Here is a 13,638-nt window from a genome sequence, read left to right as displayed (position 1 = left end):
CCGTGAGATGGAGAGGATTAAGTAGCAAAAAGCACAGTGGTCTTGGAGCAGTTAGCCAACTGTACGATATCGTTCACAAAAGATGCATAGATCTTAGGCTGGCTTCATACCTCAATTCTGTCATACTTTGTAAGCACATGTTAGTTACATTCCAGATATGTCCTTATACAGGACACCTGATACCTCGCCACTGAAGGTGAATGGCTGCTGCCGATGGTTCATGGTTTCTCCCGAGTGATGTCATTGTTCTCATATGAACAGTGACATCACTGACGAAGCTCCTTGAGCGTATGTAGGTGGTGTTGTAGTCATTGTAGTGTGTAAAATTCCTGTTATGCAGTTTTATATACTCTGCTAACAAAAAGTTAACAATATTTGGCTTGTGAGTGAATTTTCAGGATGAACCTAAAATAATTTCTGACATTTAAGGGTGAACTTATTTTGACTAGAGATGAGCGAACACACTCGTCCGAGCTTGATGCTCGTTCGAGCATTAGCATACTCGTAACTGCTCGTTGTTCGGACGAATACTTCGCCAGCTCGAGAAAATGGCATCTCCCGCCTTTTTGATTTTTGGCAGCCAGAAACAGAGCGAATCACAAGCCAGGAGACTCTGCACTCCACCCAGCATGACGTGGTACCCTTACACGTCGATAGCAGTGGTTGGCTGGCCTGATCAAGTGACCCTGGAATAGACTAGCCCCTGCCCGCGCTGCTCGGATCATTCTCTGTCTGGATGCCGTTAGGGAGAGAGTTGCTGCTGCTGCAGGGATAGCGTTAGGGTGTTATATTAGCTTACTGTTAGGCAGGAGTGAGTCTACAAGAACCCAACAGCCCTTGTTAGGGCTAGAATAGCGTTATATATTTTTTTTTTTTGTTTGCTTGTGGCTGGCCTTGCTGGCACTAGTAGTGCAGCTAGTACCATATTGTGAGGAATTTGCAGGGAGACTTGCGAACGTTATATTTAGCCCTTAGTGACACACATATCCATCTCAAACACCTAAGTTGGACAATTTATTAGGGGTTTGATTGAAATAGGCACAGTCTGACGATTTTTTTTTTTTAAAAACTTAAAGTGACTTAAAATCCAGTTGTTGTGTGCTGTCAGTGTAGGTTAGAAACTAGGCATACAAGAACCCAACCGTCTTTCTTAGGCCTACAATAGTGTTTTATATATATATATATATATATATTTTGTTGATTTGCTTGTGGCTGGCCTTGCTGGCACTAGTAGTGCAGCTAGTACCATATTGTGACGAATTTGCAGGGAGACTTGCGACTGTTATATTTAGCTCCTAGGGACACACATATCCATCTCCAACACCTAAGTGGGACAATTTATTAGGGGTTTGATTGAATTAGGCACAGTCCGAAGATTTATTTATTTTTTTTCAAAACTTAAAGTGACTTAAAATCCAGTTGTTGTGTGCTGTCAGTGTAGGTTAGAAACTAGGCATACAAGAACCCAACCGGCATTCTTAGGCCTACAATAGCATTATATATATATATATTTTGTTGATTTGCTTGTGGCTGGCCTTGCTGGCACTAGTAGTGCAGCTAGTACCATATTGTGACGAATTTGCAGGGAGTCTGTATAACTCTTAGTGACACACATATCCATCTCAAACACCTAAGTGGGACAATTTATTAGGGGTTTGATTGAATTAGACACAGTCTGCTTTTTCTTTTCTTTTTTTTTTTCAAAACTAAAAGTCATGAGGCACCGCACAAAATCCTGGTGTGTGCTGTCATCGTAGGTTAGAAACTAGCCATAGCAATAGGATAGCATCATTTTCTTAAAAAAACAAAAAACACACAAAAAAAAAAATTACAATTTACACTTTAATTTTGAAAATATTGAACCCGAGGGCTAGGGGTAGAGGACGAGGGCGTGAGTGTCCCACTACTGCAGGCGTCAGAGGCCGTGGTCCTGGGTGGGGTGAGACACCACCTGCTGATGAGGGAGCAGGGGAACGCCGCAGAGCTACACTCCCTAGGTTCATGTCTCAAGTTACTGGGACCCGTGGTAGAGCACTGTTGAGGCCAGAACAGTGCGAACAGGTGATGTCGTGGATTGCGGACAATGCTTCTAGCCATTTGTCCACCAGTCAGTCTTCCACGCAGTCCACCCATGTCACCGAAATCAGCACTCCTCCACCTCAGCCTCCTTCCCACCAGCCTGCCCCCTCCCAGGAAAATTTGGCATTTAAACCGGCATACTCTGAGGAACTGTTTTCTGGACCCTTCCCAGAGTCACAAACCACTTGTCTGGTTGCTGCTGAGCTCTTTTCCGATGCCCAGGTTTTCCGTTGCCCAGGTCGCAGTCTGTGGGTGATGATGACATTGTTGACGTAGTGGAAGAAGTGTGTAAAGAGGTGTCGGACGATGAGGAGACACGGTTGTCAGACAGTGGTGAAGTTGTTCGGAGGATGATGAGGTGACAGACCCAAGCTTGGTTGATAGGCTGGGTGAACACAGTGCTTCTGAGACGGAGGCGAGTCCTCGACGAGAACAGGTTGGACAGGTTGGAAGAAGCAGTGGTGGGGCCAGATGGAGAGGCAGGGCCAGAGCTGGTGCATCAGCGCCAAATGTTTCACGTAGTGAAGCTCCCGTGGCGAGGGCTAGATTTTTGGAAGTCTGGAGGTTCTTTAAAGAAACACCGGATGACCGACGGACTGTGGTGTGCAACCTGTGCCACACCAGGATCAGCAGGGGTTCCACCACTACCAGCTTAACCACCACCAGTATGCGCAGGCATAAGAATGCTAAACACCCCACTCAATGGAACCAAGGCTGTTCACCTCCGGCCGGGCACACCACTGCTCCTTCCCCTGTGTCACCTGCTGCCTCTGCTAGTCAGCCCCCTGCCCAGGACCCCGGCCCAAACACCTCCCGTGCGAAAAACACACCTTCACCTCCACGATCCTCCACAGCATCCACCAATGTCTCCATGCGCAGCGTTCAGCTTTCCATACCCCAGACGCTGGAGTGCAAGAGCAACCCACCCACACGCCCAAGCCCTCAACGTCCACATCTCCAAACTTCTTAGCCTGGAGATGCTGCCCTATAGGCTGGTAGAGACCGAGGCCCTTCGCAACCTCATGGCGGCGGCCGCCCCTCGGTATTCGGTCCCCAGCCGCCACTACTTTTCTCGATGTGCCGTCCCAGCCCTGCACCAGCACGTGTCAGACAACATCATCCGTGTCCTGACCAACGCCGTTTCTGACAAGGTCCACCTGACCACGGACACGTGGGTGAGTGCTGCTGGCAGGGCCACTATATATCGCTGACGGCACATTGGGTTAACTTAGTGGAGGCTGGGACCGAGTGTGACCCTGGGGCTGGTCATATACTGCAGACGCCGAGGATTGAGGGGCCTACCTCGGTCCAGGTCTCTCAGGCCTACTATGCCTCCTCCTCCTCCCACCCCTCCTCCACATGGCGCCATCAGTCGGTAGCTCTAGGCACAGCAGCAGTGCCGTCGCTAAGCGACAGCAGGCGGTGCTCATACTGCTGAGCCTAGGTGATAAAAGGCACACCGCCCAAGAGCTATTACAGGGCATCACGGCGCAGACTGATCTGTGGCTGGCACCGCTGAACCTGAAGCCAGGCATGGTTGTGTGTGACAACGGCCGTAACGGCGGCAACTCGGCAGACTGACACATGTGCCATGCCTGGCCCATGTGTTAAATCTTAAAGTTCAGCGGTTCCTCAAGACATACCCCAATCTGTCTGATTTGCTCATGAAGGTGCGCCACATCTGTGCGCATTTCAGGAAGTCCAGCACAGATGCTGCCACTCTCAGGGCAGCGCAGCGCCGCCTCAATTTGCCCGCTCACCGACTGTTGTGCGACCTGCCCACGAGGTGGAATTCAACATTAACCATGTTATCCAGAGTTTACCAGCAGGGCAGAGCGATTGTAGACTGCCAGATGTCAACTTTCACCAGAACTGGTAGTCAGGTCAGTCAGCTTCCTCAAGTCTACAATGAGTAGTCGATGTGGATGTCTGATATCTATCAGGTGCTGAGTAACTTTGAGGAGTCAACAGAGATGGTCAGCGGCAATGCCGCCATCATCAGCCTCACCATCCCGCTGCTTGGCCTGTTGAAAAACTCTCTGGTCAGCATGAAGTCAGAAGCTTTGCGCTCGTCACAAGAGACGGGGGAGGAAGATTCCCTTGTTGATAGCCAAAGCACCCTCAGGTCTGTTTTTCAGCGCATATAGGAGGAGGTGGAGGAGGATGAGGAGGAAGAGGAGGAGAATGTTGGCGAGACAGAAGAGGGGAGCATTGCTCAGTCCTTCACTGTTCAGCGTGTATGGGCAGAAGAAGAGGAGTTGGAGGAGTTGGAGGAGGAGGATATGGACAGTCAGGCCAGTGAGGGGAGTGAATTCTTGCGCGTTGGGACTCTGGCGCATATGGCAGATTTCATGCTAGGCTGCCTATCCCGTGACCCCCGCATTCAAAGAATTTACTCCAGCACAGATTACTAGGTATTCACTCCCCTGGACCCACGGTACAAGCAAAATCTTTCCACTCTCATCTCTGGAGAGGAAAGGAGTGTGAGAATGCATGAATACCAGCAGGCCCTGGTGCACAAGCTGAAACAGTATTTCCCTTCTGACAGCGCTAGCGGCAGAGGGCATACTTCTGCGGGACAAGTAGCGAGGGAGAGTAGGCGAGCAGGCAGCTTGTCCAGCACTGGCAGGGGTACACTTTACAAGGCCTTTGCCAGTTTTATGTCACCCCAGCAAGACACTGTCACCTGTCCCCAGTCTCGGCAGAGTAGGGCTGATCTTTACAGAAAGATGGTGAGGGAGTACGTAGCTGACCATACCATCCTCCTAAATGATCACACAGCTCCCTACAACTACTGGGTTTCAAAGCTGGACATGTGGCACGAACTGGCGCTGTAAGCCTTGGAGGTTCTTGCCTGCCCTGCCGCTAGCGTGTTGTCTGAGCGGGTTTTCAGTGCAGCTGTTGGCATCATCACCGGTAAGCGTACACGCCTGTCGACTGACAGGCTGACGCTTATCAAGATTAATAAAGCCTGGATTTCTCAGGATTTCCATTCTCCACCAGGTTAAAGAAGCTCAACCTGAATAATGTATGCACTCCTCCTCCTCATTTTCCTCCTTCTCCTCCTCTTTGTACACTAAAATAGAGGAAACTGGCTATCTTTTGCCAGGGCCAACTGGCTCTAGTACTCTATGTATTTACCTACCCGGTCCTCTGGTTTGAAAACTTTTTTGGACTGCCACATACAGGCACTATCCAAATTTAATTGTCTCCATAGCAGACTCCACACGTCTCCATTGCTACCTCCACACATCATCTCCATAGCTGCCTCCCAAAGTCGTTCATATAGCTGCCTCCATACATCGTCCCCTTAGCAAACAAGCTTTGGGTTGTTTTCATGGCTTCCACATAAAACTTGTTAACCTTTTCACCACCCTGCTGTGTTATCCACAAAATATACTGGCAAACTTTTTTCATTTACCAATATTATTTCAGCGCTTCTTGCACATCTGTTTACATTCCCCTCACCCACCATAACCCAAACTTATAAGAACACTACTACACTTGATCTTATACAAAAGGTTCTTAGAAGTGTTGTTTGGGGAGGAGCCGAGAGACAACGGCTTGGACAGGAGAAAGCTCACCTGGCAGCGGACCGTCAGCTCCATCCCAAGATCCAACTAACATAGTTTTCACTGCAGCACCTTTAATCTACTACTAATTTACTGCCTCCATACATCGTCCCCCTTATCAAAAGAGCTGTGTCAGGCAGAATTTTCAGGTGTTTCACCAGATACATAATGGAACTTGGCCCATCTGTCGCCGCCATGCTGGAGACCTGAAGTTGCAATCATAGAAGCGCAATATGGATGCCCCATACTGTCGCTCTTAATCATGGAACCATTTCCAAAAAAACAATTAAAAATAGAACCGCTATGCTGTTCCATTATTCCTAGATGAAATATTCAAACGACCCCGCCTGCTTTGAAAATTATAATTTTTTCAAAGTAAACGCTTCTGGCCCCTAGGCCCATTTTGGGTGGGGAGGAGCCGAGAGACAGGGGCTTGGACAGGCGAAAGCTCTCCTTGCAGCGGACCACCAGCTCCATCCCAAGAACAGGCAGCCTCAGAGGCATCCATGCATACTGCCCCTGCTGTTTCCTGTCCATTTCGCCTCCACGATCCTCCACAGCATCCACCAATGTCTCCATGCGCAACTTTCAACTCTCTATACCCCAGACGCTGGAGCGCGAGAGGATATAAGCACATCATCCCCTTATCAAACAAGCTGTGTCAGGCAGAATTTTAGGGTGTTTCACCAGATACATAATGGAACTCGGCGCATCTGTCGCCGCCATGCTGGAGACCTGAAGTTTCAATCATAGCAGCGCAATATGGATGCCCCATACTGTCACTCTTAATCATGGAAGTCGTTTCCATGGCTGCCTCCACATGTCGTCCCCTTATCAAACGAGCTGTGTGAGGATCATTTTTCAGGTGTTTCACCAGATACGTTATAGAACTTGGTCACTATGTTGCCACCATGCTGTGTTATCGACTAAATATACCGTCAACCTTTTGTTCACATAGGAAATCATTTCAGCGCTTCTTGCTCACCTCCTTTGGTTCCTCTCTGCCACCCATTGGTTTGAAGCCTGAGTCCATTTAGTGTATGTCGCCATGCCACTCTCTAGCCTGCCGCTGCTGCCGCTGCCTCTGCATGCCGTCTTCTATAGTGTCAGGGTCAATTATTGGATGTTTTATATGCTATCTAGCCTCATTCGGTCACTCTGTCATCGCCATGCTGTTGCCCATAATTTTGCCATAATGGTGGGATTGAGCAGCCTCAGAGGCATCCATGCATGCTGCCCCTGCTGTTTCCTGTCCATTTCCGTGGTGTTTCCATCATTTTCTGAGGTTTCCAGGTGTTTGGCCAAGCTTCCCTGTGCAGACCCTTGGTCCCCTTGAAAAATGCTCGAGTCTCCCATTGACTTCAATGGGGTTCGTTATTCGAGACGAGCACTCGAGCATCAGGAAAAGTTGTCTCGAATAACGAGCACCCGAGCATTTTAGTGCTTGCTCATCTCTAATTTTGACCTTTTCTTGACTTTCGAATGCATCTGTACAGCTGTTAAGAACTATTTGCACAACTTGCTGTTCTCTAACATGGAGAATAACACAATTTGAACAGGTTTTTGATCCACGAATCAACCGATAACTTTCTATGTTCAATTGGAATTGTTACTTAACCCCTTAACGTTCTGCGCCGTAGCTCTACGGCGCAGAGGTATAAGGAGTACATGAAGAGGGCTTACAGGCTGAGTCCTCTTCATACAAGGGTGGGGGTTTTTGCATATTGCAGAAAACCCCCACCGCTAATAACCGCGGTCGGTGCTTGCTGGCGCCGCCATCTTTATTACGATCGCCGCGCCCCCGAACGTCATCGGGGGGCGGCGTTCAGTTGTCATGGTAGCCTCGGGTCTTCGTTTGACACGAGGCTACATGACTTCTGCAGATTCGTTACAATGAGCCAGTGGCTCATTGTAATGAATGTGCTGCAAAAATGCCATATATTGCAATACAGAAGTATTGCAGTATATGGTAGGAGCGAACTGACCATCTAGGGTTAATGTACCCTAGATGGTCTAAGAAATAGTGGGAAAAAAAAGAAAAAAATTTAATAAAATATTAAAAATTCAAATCACCCCCCATTCCCTAGAACTGATATAAAACATAATAACCAGTAAAAATCACAAACATCTTAGGTATCGCCGCGTCCCAAAATGCCCGATTTATCAAAATATAAAAACGGTTACGGCCGGCGGTGACCTCCGAGGCGGGAAATGGCCCAAATGGCCGAAATGCGACTTTTACACCTTTTTACATCACATAAAAAATGAAATGAAAAATGTATTAAAACACAATAAAACCTTTATAAATTTGGTATCGCACCGAACCAAAGAATAAAGCTGAGGTGTTATTTTGAGTGCACAGTCAAATTCGAAAAAACTGAGCCCACAAGAACGTGCGTTTTTTTTTTCAATTTTTTTTCAGCTTCGCAGTACACGGCATGTTAAAATAAATAACATTACGGGAAAGTAAAATTTGTTACGCACAAAATAAGCCCTCACATAGGTCTGTACACGTAAAAATTAAAAAGTTAGGGATTTTTGAAGTTGGAGAGCGAGAAATGAGCGGAAAGGGGTTAAACAGTCCTTCTGATCATGCTGTTCAGATTTTGAAATTGTGAGACCAAGAAGACTCCTAACAATTGATCAACAATACCTCACCACTGCGATGCTTAATGCAGTTTGTTCTTAGATGGAGGAGACCACTGTGATTAGCATATAAATCAGCAAGTTAAACAGAGAAACTGGAAGTCACACACACACTTTGGCCAAGTCTCAGGCAAATTCACTGTGGAACCGTATGATGAATTTCTTGTTGCATGCTTCCACTTAAATGCCCTATTTTTATGACTAATATCAATGTACAGTACAGTATAAACTTTTAACGTTTTCCATAAATTTCAGCCAAAAGCCAAATTGCCTTAAAGGGGTATTTCTGGAATATGGACATCTGATACAAAAACCCATAATGCTATAAATAAATTAATATAACAAAACTCAATGTCACAAGTCAAACAATGGAACTTAAATAGTTTGATTTTATGATTCACAATTTGTTATGGGCTTTCTAAAGTAGGCAGAGTTATCTCCAAGATTGCCACCATTGGAAACTACAAGTCCCATGATCCTTTAGTTCTCAGTAACTCCTCCTCCCTCTCAGGCTCTGCTCCCAGTAATGATCTAACAGACTTTTTTGCTCTGTTACCATAGTAATGATGTGTAACTGCCATCACTGCACATTACACCACTGAGATGGTGTCTGACCACAGCACTGACTATACTGGCTGCACTGCAACTAACTGACTACAGCCAAACCTAGTGGTGATCACATGACCTGTCCAGGCAGGTGCAGGACATGTGATGTGGACATGTGACCAGCGGCCATCTTCTGTCCTGTGTCTGCTCTGTGCTGAGAAAATCAACACACTGATAAAAGGGCCGGTATCATTTTAATTCTTCATTACAGTCTATGTCAACAGCATTTTTCTGGGGAGCAAAACTATAAATAACAATTAATTACATTCTGTATTAGCTAATATTTTTAGGGCCCATTTGTATATGAATTATGCTTATTCCTGCAATACCCCTTTAATATAAATACACATGCTATAACATGCACATCTTACTAATGGCTATTCGTTTCAAGAAGTTAAAGAAATATGGAAAAATAGAGAGTTTTAGTTGTATGGGAAATTAAGTATAGTGTAAAATATTACCTATAAGTCCGGTAGAATAACCTTGTTTCTGTAGTATTGAGGCAAATGTAGTCTCATTACGGGGAAGTCCACCAGATGCACCAAGCCAGTTTAGAGCAAGAGCTCTTCCACATGAATTCATTCCTAGCATAACAATACATATTATAGCTATTTTCATAGCCCATTTAAAAAATAGCACCCATCTAATGTAAAGTGCACATACATGTTATAATTAACTGCTTTCTTACTATCCATAGATCCTAACTAAATATGCCCCATATAGCCCAAGCATAACAGTATTGTCCTAACCTTAACAGAAGATTGTACTGCATAGCGATTTACCTTTAAAAAGATTAGGTTTAAAAAGATGGAGGCACAGCACATAAAGAGGCAATAGAATAGTCAAATTAACATATTGGTTTATATGGTCCCGCCCACCAATTATGATGCCGGCAGATTGGTGGGCTGGGACAGCCCTAAGTGCTCCCGGCTGATTTGAATATCTTTATGAAGTCTTTTTTAGAACAATGCGTTGTCTCAGAACTACATAAAAGCAAGATCATCCTCTGACAGACGGGACACGCAAGTAAGTTTGGGATATCTACCATAAGTATATGTGATAATAGAGGTCCTTACTATTAAAAAAATGTTTACATTTAAATACTGAAATTAAAATGTTTAATTTCCTAAATAAGGTTTGCTCTCTCATACCTTTACACATTATTAATTATATCAACTCACCAGACCTTAGAGGATACCGTCCAGTCATAAAAGCAGCTCTGCTTGGGGTACATACTGGTGCTGCTGATAAGTGTTGGGTTAATATAACCCCATCATTTGCAAGTTTGTCAATATTAGGTGTCCTGCATAGAGAAAGAAAGAATTTCTATTCCTTTTTTTTACTTTTAGTTGGTTTCTATTGTTATTTTGGTACCATGAAGCATATACACAGTAATGCAACCACCATGTAACATTTCACATAATGGGCCATATATGAGCTTTAAACTGTAGAAAGAGTTTACACAGTATATACATCCTGACTAAAGATGAAATATATATTTCCTGAACCTGCCTTATAAATTCATCCAATTCATTCTAAATGAAGAGAAGAGAGTATGGCAAGTTTTCCGGGAAGGTGCACATACACAGATGGCTGGCGAGTGCTACTGAAATTAGTGGGTGCAGCATTATGTGTTGTTAACACAATTCACAATAATAGTGTTCATGTTATTTTAAATATCCAAATGTACCTTATTGTGGTATTTCCATAGCATCCGATATCTCCAATGCCAAGATCATCAGCAAGCAGTAGCACAAAGTTGGGTTTAGTGTTTGATGCTGTTATAAGAATGCTACCGGATAAATACCAGACAACCTGAAAAATCCTAAAATAGGCAAATTTAAGATCACAAAGCAGCAAGGTAGCATATAGTAAAAGAAAATGTCCTATATTCTGATATTTTCCTTCAGGCCACTGTTCTAATAGTAGGATATCTCTTGATCTTCCTGTAGAAGTTTGCTATATAGGAGTCACCTAATTTACATCATGGACAGATAGAGATAAAACACCTATAAAAAAAAAACAATCATTACATTCACTTGTGGCAACAGATGACATCCTAGTGAAGCTGTTAAAAACTACATATAAGGTATGCTGTTGTTGTTGCAGTTCCATGCAAAATAGGGATATCTTTACTGATAAAATGTGTGGCCTAAATTCAAGGAGATAATTTACGGTGAAATGCAAGTGAGCCGTTTATGCATTGCGGATATGCCTATAAGGTTCAGTGCACCAAATTTGTCCTATTTTAACCACCCATCAATATCTACAATGACAGTGTCTTCTGACTAGATGCCATCCTAGGCCCAACCCTTGGAATTGTGCTTTGGTACAGGCTCGGTCTGGCCCGCCGGAGGGGCCGGTGAATCCCCTGGTGGGCCCCGATACCTGGCACTCTGGCAGGGGCCTCCGATCAGATCCATCGTATACTACAGGGGGGCTGGCCTGTGCCCCGGATCAGCGGGACTCTTGTCCCACTGTCCGGGTCCTCTCCCCACTCTCTCTTCTGTCTGCGTCCCTTCCGGACACAGATAGTGGCAAGTGCTTCACTGCAAATAGCAGGAGACACAGTGACGTCATTACACCCCGTCTCCTGCTTCTACCAGCTGACTAAAGTTCTGGGAGCCGAAGACGTCACCGTGACTCGATCCCGCGCATCTAGAGAAAGAGAGAGGCAAGAAGACAGGCGAGCTTGAAAGGTTTTTATTTTTTTGATTCACAGTGTAGGAAGATGCTAGGGGGTGGGCCCCAGGGGCTGGGAGACTACAGGGGGGCTGGCAGGCTGTATACATAATATATAAACATATTAGTACATTTTGTATAGAATAATAAGTAGAACCATATATTATGTAATCAATGGGGGTGGGGGGTGGGGAGAGAATCACACATACTTTTTAATGGTACAGTATTATTTATTCAACGACTGAAGCATAGTAATATATTTGGGGTAACAATTAGAGATGAGCGAGCACTAAAATGCTCGGGTGTTCGTTATTTGAGACAAACTTTTCCCAATGCTCGAGTGCTCGTCTCGAACCCCATTGAAGTCAATGGGAGACTCGAGCATTTTTCAAGGGGACCAAGGGTCTGCACAGGGAAGCTTGGCCAAACACCAGGAAACCTCAGAGAATGATGGAAACACCACGGAAATGGACAGGAAACAGCAGGGGCAGCATGCATGGATGCCTCTGAGGCTGCTTAATCACACCATTATGCCAAAATTATGGGCAACAGCATGGCGATGACAGAGTGACCGAATGAGGCTAAATAGCATACAAAACATATGGGCCTGGGGGCCAGAAGCGTTTATTTTGAAAAAATTATAATTTTCAAAGCAGGCGGGGTCGTTTGAATATTTCATCTAGGATTAATGGAATAGCATAGCGGTTCTATTTTTAATAGTTCTTTTGGAAATGGTTCCATGATTAAGAGCGACAGTATGGGGCATCCATATTGCGCTGCTATGATTGCAACTTCAGGTCTCCAGCATGGCGGCGACAGATGGGCCAAGTTCCATTATGTATCTGGTGAAACACCTGAAAATTCTGCCTGACACAGCTCGTTTGATAAGGGGATGATGTGCTTATATCCTCTCGCGCTCCAGCGTCTGGGGTATAGACAGTTGAAAGTTGCGCATGGAGACATTGGTGGACGCTGTGGAGGATCGTGGAGGCGAAATGGACAGGAAACAGCAGGGGCAGTATGCATGGATGCCTCTGAGGCTGCCTGTTCTTGGGATGGAGCTGGCGGTCCGCTGCCAGGCGAGCTTTCGCCTGTCCAAGCCCCTGTCTCTCGGCTCCTCCAGACCCAAAATGGGCCTGGGGGCCAGAAGCGTTTACTTTGTAAAAAGTATAATTTTCAAAGCAGGCGGGGGCTACAAACAGCACTTCTAAGAACCTTTTGTATAAGATCAAGTGTAGTACTGTTCTTATAAGTAATTGGCTTGGTTATGGTGGGTGAGGGGAATGTAGACAGATGCGCAAGAAGCGCTGAAATAATATCGGTAAATGATAAAAGTTTGCCAGTATATTTTGTGGATAACACAGCAGGGTGGCGACAAAGTTAACAAGTTTGATGTGTAAGCTATGAAAACAACCCAAAATTCTGCCTGACACAGCTCGTCTGCTAAGGGGACGATGTATGGAGGCAGTAAGGTAGTAGTAGATTAAAGGTGCTGCAGTTAAAACTATGTTAGTTGGATCTTGGGATGGAGCTGGCAGTCCGCTGCCAGGCGAGCTTTCTCCTGTCCAAGCCCCTGCCTCTCGGCTCCTCCCCACCCAAAATGGGCTTGGGGGCCAGAAGCATTTACTTTGAAAAAATTATAATTTTCAAAGCAGGGGGGGGGGGGGGGCTACAAACAGCACTTCTAAGAACCCCTTGTATAAGAATAAGTGTAGTACAGTTCTTATAAGTAATTGGCTTGGTTATGGCGGGTGAGGGGAATGCAAACAGATGCGCAAGAAGCGCTGAAATAATATCGGTAAATGATAAAAGTTTGCCAGTATATTTTGTGGATAACACAGTAGGGTGGCGGCAAAGTTAACAAGTTTGATGTGGAAGCCATGAAAACAACCCAAAATTCTGCCTGACACAGCTCGTTTGCTAAGGGGACGATGTATAGAGGCAGCTATATGGACGACTTTGGGAGGCAGCTATGGAGATGATGTGTGGAGGTAGCAATGGAGACAATGTGTGGAGGCAGCTATAAAGACGACGTGTGGAGGCTGCTATAGAG

General features: G+C 45.5%; 1 protein-coding gene across 6 annotated transcripts in view; it reads right to left on the bottom strand.

Annotated features, from left to right (window-relative positions):
* LOC140119153 (arylsulfatase H-like) overlaps positions 1-13,638 on the bottom strand; it is a 66,332-nt gene that overhangs the window by 10,852 nt on the left and 41,842 nt on the right. For all 6 annotated transcript variants that reach the window (XM_072137883.1, XM_072137880.1, XM_072137882.1 and 3 more), the window contains 3 exons: positions 10,594-10,728; positions 10,085-10,206; positions 9,365-9,487 (listed from right to left, as the gene is read on the bottom strand). In XM_072137883.1, coding sequence (XP_071993984.1) covers positions 9,365-9,487; positions 10,085-10,206; positions 10,594-10,728 — 380 coding nt within the window. The remainder of the gene's footprint in view (positions 1-9,364; positions 9,488-10,084; positions 10,207-10,593; positions 10,729-13,638) is intronic.

Source organism: Engystomops pustulosus, chromosome 2 (assembly GCF_040894005.1).
Source record: "Engystomops pustulosus chromosome 2, aEngPut4.maternal, whole genome shotgun sequence".
NCBI lineage: Eukaryota > Metazoa > Chordata > Amphibia > Anura > Leptodactylidae > Engystomops > Engystomops pustulosus.
Note: the sequence above shows the minus strand (reverse complement) of the source record. Positions and strands in the feature narration are given on the sequence as shown.